Source organism: Berghia stephanieae, chromosome 11 (assembly GCF_034508935.2).
Source record: "Berghia stephanieae isolate SIO BIC M18660-M18661 chromosome 11, UCSD_Bste_1.3, whole genome shotgun sequence".
Classification (NCBI taxonomy): Eukaryota; Metazoa; Mollusca; class Gastropoda; order Nudibranchia; family Aeolidiidae; genus Berghia; species Berghia stephanieae.
The window spans coordinates 43,316,751-43,333,090 of record NC_088370.1 but is presented as its reverse complement, the minus strand read 5'-3'; the positions used below and the strand labels follow the sequence as shown (position 1 = coordinate 43,333,090).

Below are 16,340 nucleotides of genomic sequence, written 5' to 3'. Positions count from 1 at the left end.
ATCCACCTTTATGAACCCAGTCGAAATTTAAGATCTGCCAATTTAAATATCCTAAGGGAACCCCCAAAATCGTTAGTTTTTCATGAGAAATCCTTTGACCACCATGCCCCCCGACTGTGGAACTCCATCAATATTGAAACTAAAAATAGTGAAAATCCACTTATCTTTAGAAAACGGTTAAAAACTGAGCTTTTCTGTAGGGCATATAATTTGGACTCTTAGTATGTATTTTATTATAATATATTATGTTATCATCGAATTTGTGTGGTTTTAACATGCCAGTTCTATATTTGTATATCATACATGATGTGTTGATGTAAAGCGCCAGTGAGCAATTCCAAATTGGAACTAGGCGCTATATAAGTTCATTATATTATATTATTATATTATATATATATATATATATATATATATATATATATATATATATATATATATACATGATATCACATACAATTTTATTTGACCTACTTCTACGTTAATACAATGTCTTAGATTGTATCCGAAAGGTTCACATTGTGAATCATTATATTTTGAAGTCTCACCATTTGATTACTGTTTTTATTCTAGTCATCACTGTCTATGGGCGTTCAGTCGTATTCTAATTTTGTTAATACATTGTTGTGAAGCCTTTTTAAAGGGGAATCTTTGGCAATGGCATGTGGTGGGGTTCCTGACCTCCCATACGGTCTTCTATCCCCTTGCAGCAGTTTTTCAACATGCTTTCTGTCTTTGTCTTGGAATGAGATTACTTGGTTTTGTCCTGGCCCTGGCCGGATACCCTGGCTGAGAGGGAAACAGTTAAATGTATAGTTATATTTTTGGGAAATGATATTTTTGTCTTGTAGATCATCTCTCTGTTACGCAGTGCACTATGTTTTGTTTACATATCGTATATGATTTGTGGGGACCTGTGCTTGTGTCAGGATGAGACTTTTAGTGATCTCAAACTAAGTACTTTGATAAGTGTGCTCTTGGATCAACGCCTGTTTCTTTTTTGAACAAATTCCCCCTTGTCTTACCTTTTCTTGGGTACTTTAATTGTAACTCTAGAACTTTTTGCTATCCAATTTTCTTCCTTATTTACAGGCGCTGATATGACCTTAATGTGTTGCAAGCGCGTAAAACCCTTTTAAAAATTCCTGACCTCTCATAGTGGGCAGGGGGGGGGGGGGTACACATTGTGTCTTCTATCCCCTGTTTTCCAACATGCTTTCTGTTTTTGTCTTGGGATGATATTACTTGGTTTTGTCTTGGCCCTGGCCGGAGTCCTAGCTGGGAGGTAAACAGTCGAATGTATAGTCATAGTTTTGGGAGATGATATTTTTTGTCTTGTAAATCATCTCTCTGTTACACAGTGTATAAGGTTTAGTATACATATGATATCTGATTTGTAAACATTTGAGTATATTCCTATTAGTGGGGACCTGTGCTTGTGTCAGGATGAGACTTTTAGTGATCTCAAACTAAGTAATTTGATAAGTGTGCTCTTTGAATCGGTTTCTTATTTGAACCAATTCCTGTACTTGGGTGCTTTAATTGTAATTCTAGAACTTTTTACTTTCCCACATTCTCCCATAGAGGGCAGGGAGGTACATGCTGTGTCTACTATCCCCTTATATCTGTTTTTCAACATGCTTTCTCTTTTTGTCTTGGAATGAGATTACTTGGTTTGTTTTCCTGGCCCTGGTCGGAGTCCTGGCTGGGAGGGAAAGAGTCAAATACATAGTTTTTGTTTTGGGAGATGATATTTTTTTTCTTGTAAATCATCTCTCTGTTATGTATTATTATATTTGTTATTTTGAATGTATAATGTAAACATTTGAGTGTGTTCCTTTTTATTCGATTTGATGCTTGTGTCCGGATGAGACTTATAGGTGATCTCAAACTAAGTACATTGGTGGTTTGCTCTTGGAATCTATATCTGATCCCTATTTGTTCCCAGTTCCCATATGTCTTACTTTCTCTTGGCTACTTTAATTGTAATTGTAGAACTTTTAACTATCCCATTTTCTTCTTTTTTTTTACTGGCGCTGATATGACCTAAATGTGTTGCAAGCGCCGTTTTTGTTTGTTTGTTTGTTATTAAGGGTTTTACATAAAAGATGTTGGAAAACGGTTATAAGGGGATAGAAGACATAGTATGTACCCACTATGGGAGGTCATGAACCCCACCCAGTTGGAAGCCCCGTAAAACGCTTAAAAACAAAACAAACAAAACAAAGAGTAATCTTTTAAAATGAATAATACTCCTAGCAGGGCACCCAATAACGGGTGTTTGGGGGTCTGGTGTAGTCCTACAATCTGCTTCTTTCTTTGGGGGCAGCGTGGCTCATCGGTAAAGTCTTTATTTCGTACCCGGAAGGTACCGAGTTCCATCTCCCGCCGCTGCGCTGTGTGGCCTTGAGCATGCCACCTCACCATAGCTCAATTTGAGCAGCGCTACACTGCGGCTGACGCCTGGGTTATTACAATCTTTCCTTGGAATAGACCCTAGGGACAAATTTTCCCCACGGGAAGAATAAAGGGAATTTTATTTTATTGCTTTTTATATTATTATTATTATTATTATTATTATTATTATTATTATTATTATTATTATTATTATTATTATTATTATTATTATTATTATTATGATTATGATTATATTATTATTATTATATTATTATATTTTTATTATTATTATTATTATTATTATTATTATTATTATTATTATTATTATTATTTTTATGTGTGCTATCAACTTACCCTCCATTTTACTCTTTGTTCTTACTTCTCCTTTTGTGGTGGACCTCAAATATTAACCTGAACTCTGGAAAGATGTAATGAAGTAGTATAGAGTACCTCATCTTTGTGGTTTAGTGCTAATTGCTTTGTCAAAGACAAATCACAAGATTGGGTGCAGGGTAGGGGGGATCCAATCCCATACTAGTAGTTCTTTCTTTGTTTTTTCTTCAATTTTTAACCTCAGGAATGGGAGACACCCAATGTTTGTCGTTGCTTTGCCAATTTAGAATTATCTCCGTCTTTTAAATACGACAATAAACAGGTATAGGCAAATTGACCTTAAAAAAAACAACAACAAAAAACATAAATTAAAAAGTAAAAACAAAACAAAAACAAAACATAAATTAAAAAGTCAAAAAAAAAAACTCCAAAAAAACATAAATTAAAAAGTCAAAAAAAAAAAGAATGATATAAATAAATCAGTAAATAAATAGATAAATAAATAAATACTATTAGTTCTATAATATACTATATTGTGTTTAATAACAATGTGAAATTGAATGTAAGCTTCAATTTAATATACAAAAACAGATAAAATGGACGTTTCGGGTTTCCCCTTTATCAACAAAACAGGATGAATGAAACACTACAGACAAATGAGATGATGTGGTAGTGGCGTTGTTAACAATAGAAGAAAGTTAAAATCAAACACCAACTGATATTTTGATAGTTTGGTTTTAATAAAAGCTCTTTTTTTGTGCATAATAGCATCTTTCAAATCATGATAAGAATATCACAATGTTTAAACAATTAGAATAGAAGATATGTAACTCATCACGTCTTTACGGTAAAAGTTCGTAATGGACTAGATGAAGAGATTGAGGAGAGTCCGTCAAAAACAAGAGGGCAGAAACGCACCTTTTATTATTCCGGTTCCAAACTACTTTAAAGTGATTATGTAACTCTGGACTAAAAATGAATAGGTTACATATTAAATCAAGGCTTATTTCTTATTAACTAGAAGTTTCGATTTTTGTATTCATGCTTATTATGTAGATCTAGTATCATTGTTTTTTTAAAAACATTTTTATTATGTAAAGCGCCACAGAGCACGATTTACGTGGATGTTTAGATGCTATAAAAATGCACTATTTATTAACTATAGGGTGACATATGATTAAGAGACGTAAAACAGCGAAGATTGATGATCTTTATTGAAGACCAGCATATTATATTTAAACTAGAAAATAAGATACCACCACTCTGTACCCAGAAGATCAGTTACACAAAGTATGTATCTTGTCCTCCTGAAGAGAGGTTTTACACTTCCATTGAAATTGGAACCAGTTGTTTTTTCTTTATAGCATCACACTTTTGTTCTCTGTTGTTGTCAAACCACAGATGTGTGGATAGCTTTAAATCCTAACGTCTTATCAAAAGGGTAGCAAGCAATTGCTATTGCCCATTTCACGCTATAGAAACCTAGATAAGCTCAAGTTACATGGGACTCGTGGCCATGAAGGACCTCTACTTATTACCTCTCTGGGAGTCTTGTGACGATAACAAAGAGTTGGGTGTCGTCAAATTTATTCAATAATATATTATTTATATATATAAAATTAATATATATATATATATAAATAAAATATAATATATATATATATTATATATATATGCACATTGTCCTCATGATATGTAGTGTAAACTATGTTTAGGACTGCAAGTTGTGACAAACGCATTCCCTTCATGTCCTCAATTTTCTTCAACTCGTTCATCCCGAAATAGTACCATTTTGACGCTTCAGGTTATATATTCAAAGCACAAAGAATGAGAAGAAGAAAAAAAAATACATTCAATAGATCACTCAATCAATAAGATGATTAAAAGAGAAAGGCAAGATTGTGAATAAATTTGAATAATTATTCTTATTATTATAATATACACGTAGACAATCATTATTTATAAATAACGACAACAAGGCGTTTTGAAAATACAGTAAAATACACTTTATACGAACATCATCATAGGAGATTTAAATTTGTGATCATTATTATTATTTGGCTCTTAACCAGGACCTCTCCAAATATCACAAATTTCAAGATTCAGATGAGACCGAATTAATCCCTGAAGAACTCAGAAATACTGCAGGGCCTTCCTTACTAAAGGCGCAACAAAATATTGACAGCCTCAAAACTCTGCCCCAGGACCGTGACTATTTGGAAACAATTAACAATTTGGATGGAGAGAGCAGCCGTTCTCATCGAGGTTAAATCAAATCTGTGACTGAATCACACAATTCTAAGCAAGCTTCATTCAGACTGCGAAGGTTACTACTACTACTACTACTACTACTACTAACTAATCTACATACTACTACTACTACTACTACTACTACTACTACTACTAACTACTACTAACTACTACTACTAATACTACATTCAAACAACTATAGCACTCAGTTTTACTTTATTACTACTTACTACTACTACTAACTACTACTACTACTACTATACTACTACCTACTATATCTAACTACTACTACTACTACTGCTACTACTACTACTAATACTACATTTGACAAAATGCTAGTTTTATTTTTATTTTACCATAAATATTTACTATCTATAGACCCGTTCAAATTCTACTTATTGTCTATCCAACCAAACTGGAAATTAGTTTTACAATATTCTTTATTAAGAAAAATATTTTTGATCGATTAACCAGCTAGCTGTCGTACTCTGAAAAAAAAAACACGTATTTAAAAATTTGACCAGAAAACTCTTCCTTCCAATATCGATCGATTTAAATAATCATCATCCTGCAAAAAATAAATAAAACAAAAACAAAAACAAACAAACAAACAAACAAACAAACAAAAAACAAACAAAAAAAAAAACAATACAATACCAATTTTTAAAAACCCAAAGAATTTATTTTTAAACCAACCCACCCCCCCTAACTCTTAAACCTGGGACCTTGCACGTGTTTACTGGCCAAATTTTTAATAACGTGTTTTTAAAGACTACTCCGGTTAATTGGTCAAGGCGGGTAACGTTTACGAAAGATCTAATGAATTCAAGAATGTTTGTCAGTTTAGTGAACCACTCCTTGTTTACAAAATTTGTGTACACTTTTATTACGTGGTGTTTCTAAAATGTATGACCTGAAAAAAAAAGGGTAGTCTATATGTAAATTGAATAAAATGCCCCCCAACTCCGTAAAAGAAATATTAAAAACCCAATACTTCAAAAAGGTCGACAATTAATGAGTATGAAACGCTTATCTCTATTTAAGTGGTTATTTCCCTTGATTTATACAGCCGCAATAATAAACAAACCAAAATCTCAAAAAACCAGTACTTCATAAAGGTCGACAATTCATGAACATGAAACGCATAGCTATATTTAAGTGTTTATTTCCCTTGATTCATACAGCCGCAAAAATAAACAAAACAAAATCTTAAAACCAATACCTCATAAAGGTCGACAATCAATGAATATGAAACGCTTATCTCTATTTAAGTGGTTATTTCCCTTGATTTATACAGCCGCAATAATAAACAAACCAAATCTTAAAAACCAATAGCTCATAAAGGTCGACAATTCATGAACATGAAACGCATAGCTATATTTAAGTGTTTATTTCCCTTGATTCATACAGCCGCAAAAATAAACAAAACAAAGTTGTGATGACAAATTTCCAGAGTGGTTTCATTACAAGTGAATATCCTTATGTATCTCGGTAGGCTGCATACAATTTTTCATACTTTCTGCCCGAATTTGCACATGTTTACCCTAATTCCTTTACACTGCAAAGAACTCTTGGGCTAAGGGATTTTTGCCTAATTGAAAGCCGTTTTAGTTGATCGATAAATCAGTAGTAAAAAGCCTCTGACTAAACTGTAAAATAAAGCGTTTTCAAACTGTTATATTATTGTTATTAAAGAGAAATAGAAATATCATAGGAAAAAAGTAAGCGAATGTTTACCTGTTAGAAAAAGAAAGGTTTGATCACTATCAAAAGAAATATTTTGTTTTGTTTTGTTTTTGTTGGGTTTTTATTTTTGTGTGTGTTTGTTTTAAACCTTTTAAACAGCGTTTACAGCACTTATTTGCTTAGCGATAGACTAACCTCCTATCCAAAGGGTACCAAGCAATTGCTATTGCTTGTTTCATGCTGCAGAAACCGGAATAAACTCCGGCTCCACGGGTCTGGTGGCTCGGAAGGAAGGACAGCAAGTGTAGGTCACTTGTAGAGCCAAAGATCATTATAGGGAATGAGATAAGCGGAAGAGTAGCGTCCATTGATTGGACGTCACCTTACAGAGAGAACGTCAATTTGGTTTTGCGCATGGGTCTCTCTCGTCCTCGCTTTCGGTGAAGTGTCTCAAGCAGCTTTCACCGGAAGCGAGGACGAGAAACGCATAAGGACAGCCAACATGACGTTCTCTCTCTAATAACTTTTCCGCCGGTGACGTCCAATCAAGGGACGCTACTCTTCCGCTAATCTCATTCCCTGTAGAAGTACACTCATATGATATAATATGTTACCACTCTTTCCAGTTCGGTGTGATGTCTAGGTTAAACTAATGCTGAAAATTGTAGTGAAAATACAAATTTAAAAGTTTGTGTTGAAAAGAAATGTTCGATTGAGTTGAATGCATTTAGAGTGGACTGGCCTTGACCTTAACAGCCTTCTGGAAAGATCTCCTTTATTATTATTTATTATTATTATTATTATCTTATATATTGAAACGAAATGACATGTAGAATGATGTTATCAATACAGTGATAGAATCAGTTATTATAAAATTGACGTTGTTGTGCGAAAGTAAGGCCCCATTCGGACGAAATGTCAAAATAAGTGCAGTGCCATAAAACATTGAAAACTCATAGAGAATTAAAAGAAAACACACCAATGACAATGCGAGCAATACAAAGAAAATGAAGGGGTCAGTTTTTGACTGTTTAACTCTCCCAGTACCGACCATTTTCCGGATTTTCCCCTAAATGCCACCCATACCCATCCAAAACAACGATGGCCGGATGATCAAACCTCTTAACTCTCTCATTACCAGCTATTTATAGATTTTCCCCGAAAATTCATGATCATATCCACCCGACACTAAAATATACTTTTCCTAATCAAACAAAAAAGTAACAAGTGCATTCTATACAGAATGTTGTTCAGCAAAATGATGTCTCCAACACAGTGTTTAGTATTTATAGCTGTCATCAAAGCATTTCTATACATTTTGTGATGTACAAGAGAAATCAGAATGAGAAAACGAAATTTCCTGTGGGTGGTAAGGAGAGAGTTCAGTCCCGATTGTAACGATCGGTCGATCAAAACTCTGGTCTACATACGAGCATTGCGCACCATGTCTTATTTAATTTTGATGACACAGAGGTCTAATCCGTCCAAAATTAAATAAAAATGGTGTGCAAATCTCGTATGTTGCCTTCGGTAGGGGCTGCCTGAAGCCTGTTATCTTGAAAATACTAACGAAAGAGTGAAAATGGATAGGCTTCGTATAGAAACGTTAGTATTTAAACTTCAGAGTTTTTATCGCCAATCGTGAAAATTTAGACTTCAGAATTTCAATCAGCCCACCATCGATAGATAGTTTTGTTTTCTTTAAAAATTGTGATGAAAAAATAATAAGTACCTGTTATATAAAACTTTGTTCAGTAAAATGACATCTAACAACAAATCGTTAAGGGGCGGTTTGGGTCTAATTATTAGGAAAATCCTTCAAAAATTTGATTTTGAGATTTTGGTGGAAAATGATATTTTATTATCTTAGAAATAATATAATTGAAGTCCAAATTCTTAAAGTAGACTATAAAGGCACGAAATACACAGTCGAAAATGGTACAGGTAGTAAGAAATGTGTGAAGAACGGGAAGCCATTTTGCTATTTTCTCAATATGTCATTTTTCTAAGGGTATGGGAAACTGTGTCAAACGTTTCTCAGAATCTATTCAATGGAATTGTCTGAAAATTTCCACAGTTATCACAGAGATAATGTATTATGTCACCATAGAGAGATTTTTTTGATAAGATTTGTGAATTTTAAATTATAATCCTAAATCTGAATTTTTTACATCAATTTTGTCATAACATTTTGATTCTCAACTTTGTAATGATCTAATAAAAATTCCAAAAGCTAAAGCCGTAAAATCTCTCTATGGTGACACACTATGGTACAATGTTGACAAGAGGGAAGAATATGGAGGTCAATCCTTCATTAGTTTTTGTGTAACGTTTGCCACAAGATTGTTATATTTTTTATGTCAGACCCCCAAATTAGATCGCAAAATGGGTATGAACACAGATAATTAAAATTTTTCACCATAAATGTTGTTTTTTAACCTATATTGAGGATACAGAATGATTAAAACCGCCCAATATAGGTTATTAAATTTTTTTTAGAAAAGACCCAAACCGCCCCTTAACCATAACAAAAAATATTTCTTCAATTTTTGTGATGTATAAAAGAGATCTGAATGGGAAAACTGTAGGTTGTGAATGTGACGATTTTCCTATAATTGGTAATGGGGGGGGGGGGGTAAAAGGAGAGAGAGAAAAAAGGGATTTATAGTTGTATATTGATGGTATGGAGTTAAACCTAAAAAAACACTGGATAGGGGCAACGTGGCTCCGCGGTACGGTCTTTGCTTCGTACCCGAAAGGTACCGAGTTCGATCACCCGCCTTGAGCAAGTCACCTCGCCCTACCTCAAATTTGCGGCGCTGCACTGCGGCTGTCGCCTGGGCTATTCCAGTCTTCCCTTGGAATAGACCCTTGAGACAAATTTCCACTATAGGCTGAATAAAGGGAGTTATATTTATTTTTATTATATCTATTTGGATAGCTAAAACACACACAATTGTGTGAAGTCCTTAACGGTTATAGTCTAATTAGAGATAATTTAAAGTCAACAAATCACCACTTTGGAGAAGGTGATGGTTTTACACAGTGAGAGTGAGAGATAGTTGAGTGACGTCATCTTTATCCTTTAACCCCCCCCCCCCTCCCCCCGCCCCCAGCTTAAACAGCAACGCGTAATGGTATCAAGTTTACATTATTATAATTTTGTGACGTCCTATATTTACCGTAAGAAGGGTAAAAGATTACACCCCTATTACATTTTGTCTATCAATTCCTTTGTGACGTATGCGTGTCTAAAAATAACTCCCCATAAACACATGATAATGACTCATCATCGTGGTTTATGATGCGCGTTAAAAAAGGGAGGACGTCAGTATTTTACTAAGGTTTAAAATGCATTATAAATTTCATAAAGCCACATAGCAAAGACCCGGGGGTAAGTTTTCTTTTTACATGGACATGATCTAGTATCTTTCCGTACTCTGGAAAAAGCTATATTTAAAAATTTGGCCGGAAAACTCGTCCTTCAAAAATCAATCGATTTAAATGACCCTCAACTTGGCAAAAACTCTCAAACCTGGGACTTCGCGACTTGGCAAAAACTCTCAAACCTGGGACTTCGCGAAGTCCCAGGTTTGAGAGTTTTTGCCAAGTTGAGGGTCATTTAAATCGATCGATATTTGAAGGACGAGTTTTCCGGCCAAATTTTTAAATATAGCTTTTTCCAGAGTATGACAGTATACTCAATGCTTTTGAAAGAAGTTGTTTTCTTTTCAGGTCAGTATTCACTGTTGAATCCGCCTTATGTCTCCTTCTTTTGAACCAAAAAAAAAAAAAAACAACCCCCGACAAAATTAATAGATATAAAATGACGACTTGCAAAAAATGATTTACAATGAGAAAAAGATCATCTCCCAAATCAACAACTATGCATTTGACTGTTTCCCTCCCAGCCAGGACTCCGACGAGGGCCAGGAAAAAAAAAGTAATCTCATTGCAAGACAAAGACAGAAAACATGTTGAAAAACAGTTATAAGGGGATAGAAGAGACAGTATGTACACCCTGCCCACTATGTCACCTGTCGAGTCAATATTATTATGGTATCATGTCGGAATGAACAAAAGAAAGAAAGAAATTTGATTTTGAAATCAGATTGACCAGAAATCGGAAGCTTATCTTAGAAGTTTAAGAAACGATCTTGAATATTTCTCCTTAATGAACGCGTTTCATTTTTACTTAAATTTTATGTTATTTAATCTAGAAATGTTGTTTGTTTGTTTGTTTATTTTTAAGGTTTTTACGGAGCAGCGACATATTTAGGTCATGTTAGCACCAGTAAAAATAATTATAGATTTTATGTCGGAAATGATTAATAATTAAATTATTAAAACAGCACGTTTAGCATTTGTGATCCGCCGTCTCCAAACGGTACTATATCGGGATGAATCGGATCCAGAAAATAGACACATAGATAACCACGCCTCTCGGACAGTCGTATAATATAAACAATGGCTGTGAATGGCAAACATAGCGAACTACACAAGATTAACTATTGATGGCATGCGTCTAAGTAAAATACACACTGTTCTTCCGCTTGATCAATAGAACCAACACAGGAAACCATAATCTGATCGAGAAAATCGTGTGATAACTAGTCACCCATTTGGCGGTATAAAACAATAACAATGATCAGAGCGAGGTCGATGCCATTCACGTTAATGTTTATAAACAACCCACTTTGTTTGTCCGAGCACGCGCATTTTTTATAAACAACCCACTTTGTTTGTCCGAGCATGCATATTTTTGATAAACAACCCACTATGTTTGTTCGAGCACGTGTGAAGGCGTGCCTCAAATTCCATGTTTTGTTCGGTCAAAAATCTACTGACATCTGAAATTATAATGAATACGCACTTTCATTTTAATACAAAGTACGAAATTGTAGTGATTCTCCACAAATTGTAGTGATTCTCCACAAATTGTAGAATTCTCCACAAATTGTAGTTATTTTCCGCAAATTGTAGAATTTCTCACAAATTGTAGTTATTCTCCACAAATTGTAGTTATTCTCCACAAATTGTAGTTATTCTCCACCAATTGTAGAATTCTCCACAAATTGTAGTTATTCTCCACCAATTGTAGTTATTCTCCACAAATTGTAGTTATTCTCCACAAATTGTAGTTATTCTCCACCAATGCGAGTATAGATTAAAACCTCAACTTTAATCTTTTTGGCTAAAAATTCAATTTCCTTTAACTAGTTCATACCGATAAAATACCGCTTTGAGATGGGGGGTCACATTAATATGAAAATTGATCTTTACATAATCAAATAGAGCTCACCATAACATCGATGAAAATATTTGAAAGAAGCATGCACAAACATCACATTAATTTATAAGAAATACATGTTTACATGACATTAAATATGCGTAAATAGCATAAATAATATTTAAATATAAGATTTGATACAATAATTTATGTATAATAATGAAAAACGACTTTGCATAAGGTTAAGAATAAGTTAAAACATGTTATCGTTAAGATTTAGATAGTATCGGGCACTTGCTTCAGTTTTATGGTAAAAAATAGAGTGGAATCTGTGAGTATTCAGATTATTACGACGATTTAATGAACATTAAACTGTTGCCAAATTGACAAATACGCTTTTAATATTGGCCAGATTACGTTTACTTCGGTTGTTCTTTTTTAATTTTTAAAAAGATTTTGGTACATCAAATTGCCAAAGACCTTGTATTTCAAAGAGAGTTGTTTTTTTAATCGAGATTTATTACAAACTCATTTCTTTGAAGTCTCAGGTTTAATAATTTTGGTCATTTCTGGGCCATTCTTATCGATCTACAAATTGGGTTATAGTTTTCTGGCCAAAATGTAAAATGGCGTTCGGTCATGTTATGGCAGTTTAGATTCAAAGGGACATAATTCATATGTAAAGGGAGATAAATACCATGATATCAGAAAAAATAGTAATACAGCAATTTGAATAATAGTCACTTTACAGTTCAATCAGTTTCAATGACTTACGATAAAAATAACATATACTTAGCTTTTGTCGTAAACTTGATAATAAATATCACACAATATATATATATATAAATAAATGTCCTATGTTATCACTTCCAATCCACTCCATGTCTGTCCATAACGTCGTCGTGTCCACTGGGCATTGCTGACTTGATCTTATCTTATTTTATTTGATCTTATCTTATTTTATTTGATCTTACCTTATTTTATTTGATCTTATCTTATTTTATTTGATCTTATCTTATTTTATTTGATCTTATCTTATTTTATTTGATCTCATCTTATTTTATTTGATCTTATCTTATTTTATTTGATCTTATCTTATTTTATTTGATCTTATCTTATTTTATTTTATCTTATCTTATTTTATCTCATGTTATCTTATTTTATTTTATCTAATTTTAGTTTATTTTATATCATTTCATTTTATTTTATCTTATAATATTTTATGTATCTTATTTTATTTCATTTGATCTTATTTTATTTTATTTCATTTTATGTTATTTTGTTTAGGGGGGGGGGGTCCTTAAATGTTTTTATCTTTCTGTTTTGTCGATCACTGTGTCATACACACCATTTAAGATTTTGTTTTTCTACACCAATGCCTGTTCTCTAATGTGTTATTTATTGAGATCTCGTTCACTCCGACATAAATGGTAGCCTACGTTAACTTATAGCTTTCCACTAGGACCGTCGCCATCGTTAACTTTTAGCCTGACACTGACCAAAAAATGAAGTCAAAAGACAAGTCTTTGGCCGCAAAAGAATACTAATTTTGAGTTGTATTCAATAGTTCAACCAATCGGATCACTTGTTTCCTTGAGCTCTACTAACGACAACTCACTAGACGCTGCACAAACCTAAAAAAAATGACGTCAAACTGTAAGACCTAGTGAGTTCTTGTGTCAGGCGAAAAATTAACGATGGCAACGCTAGAACTCACATTGTGACGTCATTTTAAAGGTGGGTCAGCGCAGGGTTGCCAATTTGGCAGATTTTCTGCCAAATGTCCTTTTTTTTGCAGAATTTGAAGTCGTCTGGCAGAGAAAAATCGGTTTGGCAGTTTGGCAGATATTTGGCAGATTTTATTTTCCAATGCCTAGGGATGAATGTATAGATAGTATGCATATGACGTCACTCATGCCTTTGTTATTGTTTTTGCCATCCGCGTTTGTGAGTTGTTCTCACTAAACTGTATTAACCAGACTATAAAAGTTCATGGTTACACAGAGTTTGTGTGTTGGTCCGTTATACTTCCGGATGGCAATACTTGTGAACTCCTTGGCCAAGCGCATTCTATCTATAGGTCTACTCCACGTTTTCCATGGCAATTTTTATGTATATTAGTGATTTTTTTTAACTTGGGAAATGAAAACAAAATTTATGACATCGGCCTTCAGAATTTTTTGTTTAACAAAACTGATGAGTTTTCAAAGGGGGTACTATAAATAGTACGGTTTGGCAGATTTTTGTGGTATTTGGCAGATTTTTTTTATCCAGTTGGCAGAGTGCCTGAAATTAATCTGGCAACCCTGGTTCAGCGACTAGTGATATATCGTTCGTTGTAGTGCTCAAGGAAACAAATGATTCCATTGGTTGGCCGAATGAATATAATTCCAGATTATGTTTTTTATGATCATGGACTTGTCTTTTGACGTATTTTATTTCGTCTTTCTGTCTCAGGCTATGAGTTTACGAAGGCTATGCATAATTCCTCCAGTCTGAAGTAATGTATTACAATAATTTGATCACGTGGTATGCAGAGTAATGAGTTATGTCCCTTTTTTCTGTGCCGCTGATTCCAGCCAAACTGTGATGAACTCTGGAGATAAAAATAAATTTTGGTGGTAAAGATAAAAAACAAAAAAGTTAATAAAGAAGATGAAACATAGTGTTTCATGTTTTCGTATCTAATACAACATTATTAAGTAAATAACTATAGGAATCAATATCCATAGATGTATTACTTACCTTACCCGGGTTCCATCTCTTTCCAGAGGTCGGATGTCATGGCCTTCCATCCTTCACGGTCCATTGCAGCCTCGTTACAGTCTACCATGCGCCGTCCTGTAGCTTCCTTGATGCCATCTGTCCAGGATTTCCTTTGTCTCCTCTTTCCTTCAATTCTTCCTTCCATTATCCTTTTTTCGAGACTATAATGTCTTCGCATATGTCCAAAATATGACAGCTTTTTGTGCTTCACAGTCAAAAGAAGTTCTTTTTTTTGGCCCATTAGGTCAAGGACTTTGATGTTTGATTTTCTTGCTGTCCAAGGTATTTTCAGCATTCTCCTGTACGTCCACATCTCAAAAGCTTCAATATGTTGTTCTGTCTGTGCGGTTAGTGTCCACGTTTCACAACCATAAAAGAAAATGAACCACACATAGCATTTGGTGCATCTCATTCGTGTTCTGATGGAGATATTTGTGTTGGTGAGGATTGGCTTTAGTTTCATGAACGCGTTTTTGGCCAGCATTATTCGTCTCCCGATCTCTTTGTCAGACTTTGCATCGGATGTTACCAACTGCCCCAAGTACGTGAACTCCTTTACTTGTTCCACTGGACACTCTTCCATTTCTATATCTATGTCTATGGGCTCTTTCTTTTTTGTTATCACCATTGTTTTTGTCTTCTTCGCATTCATGAACAGCCCCTTTTCTTTACTCTCTTTGTTCACTTTTGAAAGTAGCTTCTGTAGGTCTTCCTTACTTTCCGCCAACAGGACAGTATCGTCAGCGTAACGTAAATTGTTGATGTTGTGGCCACGAACCTTCAACCCTTGTGCTGTTTCTACTTGCCGAAAAATAGACTCTGTGTATAAATTAAACAAGCAAGGAGACATAACACATCCCTGGCGCACTCCTTTCTTGATTTCAATTGCATCTGTTGTATCTGCCTGCACTTTTATATGAGCCTTTTGCTTCCAGTACAGATTAGCGATTAGAACCACGTCATTCTCTTCCACACGAATATATAATGAATAAAGTTGACATCACGCAGCTAATTGGATTCAATAGTCAGATGTCACGTCGCCCAGCAACGGCAGCCATCGTGGTTCTAAACAAAGAAAATCGGTGCTTTTTATTCTTCATGCTGGCTAGAACTTTTCATATGTTTTGTGATCAGAATGTGTAAAAGTCAAAACATGATCAGATTTATAATGTTTTTTCCCTCTTGATACGCTTTTATGCTCGTCGGAAAATATTTCATGAGGGCGTCCGCCATTGTTCCGATAGTTTAGAGCCATTTACTAAGTTACCATGCGTCAATACGAGGGAATTGACGTTACGACTGTTGAAGCGTATTATAGATCGCCAGAAAGATGATTAGTCTTAACCTCTATCTTGGGCGTTTACTTTTTACGCTGTTATGAAACAGTGGGGAGTGAACCTGGGACTCATAAAAGTGCACACCATTGGGGAGTGAACCTGGGATTGGGGTTTCGGCGGGTTTCGTAAAAAAAATAAAGAATCCCCACAAATGACACGATTCTATTCAATTTGACTGTAACTTATTTTTTTTTATGGCTCTGGTTTCTATAGCGTGAGACGGACAATGGCAATTACTTGCTATCCTTCGGATAGGACGCTAGTCTATCGCAAAGTACTTTCCGTCAAATCTAACAGACTCAGCTACCCATTCACTGCTGGGTGGACAGGGTGGGGGGAGGGGT

General features: G+C 34.5%; 2 protein-coding genes across 2 annotated transcripts in view; both read right to left on the bottom strand.

Annotated features, from left to right (window-relative positions):
- LOC144956443 (uncharacterized) overlaps positions 1-2,755 on the bottom strand; it is a 26,936-nt gene extending 24,181 nt beyond the window's left edge. Inside the window, exon 1 of the mRNA XM_078886941.1 lies at positions 2,749-2,755. Coding sequence (XP_078743067.1) covers positions 2,749-2,755 — 7 coding nt within the window. The remainder of the gene's footprint in view (positions 1-2,748) is intronic.
- Positions 2,756-10,322: 7,567 nt separating this feature from the next.
- The window catches only part of LOC144957167 (neo-calmodulin-like), a gene marked incomplete in the record, with an annotated part of 64,174 nt that continues 58,156 nt past the window's right edge, over positions 10,323-16,340 (bottom strand). Inside the window, 1 exon segment of the mRNA XM_078888196.1 lies at positions 10,323-14,489. Coding sequence (XP_078744322.1) covers positions 14,440-14,489 — 50 coding nt within the window.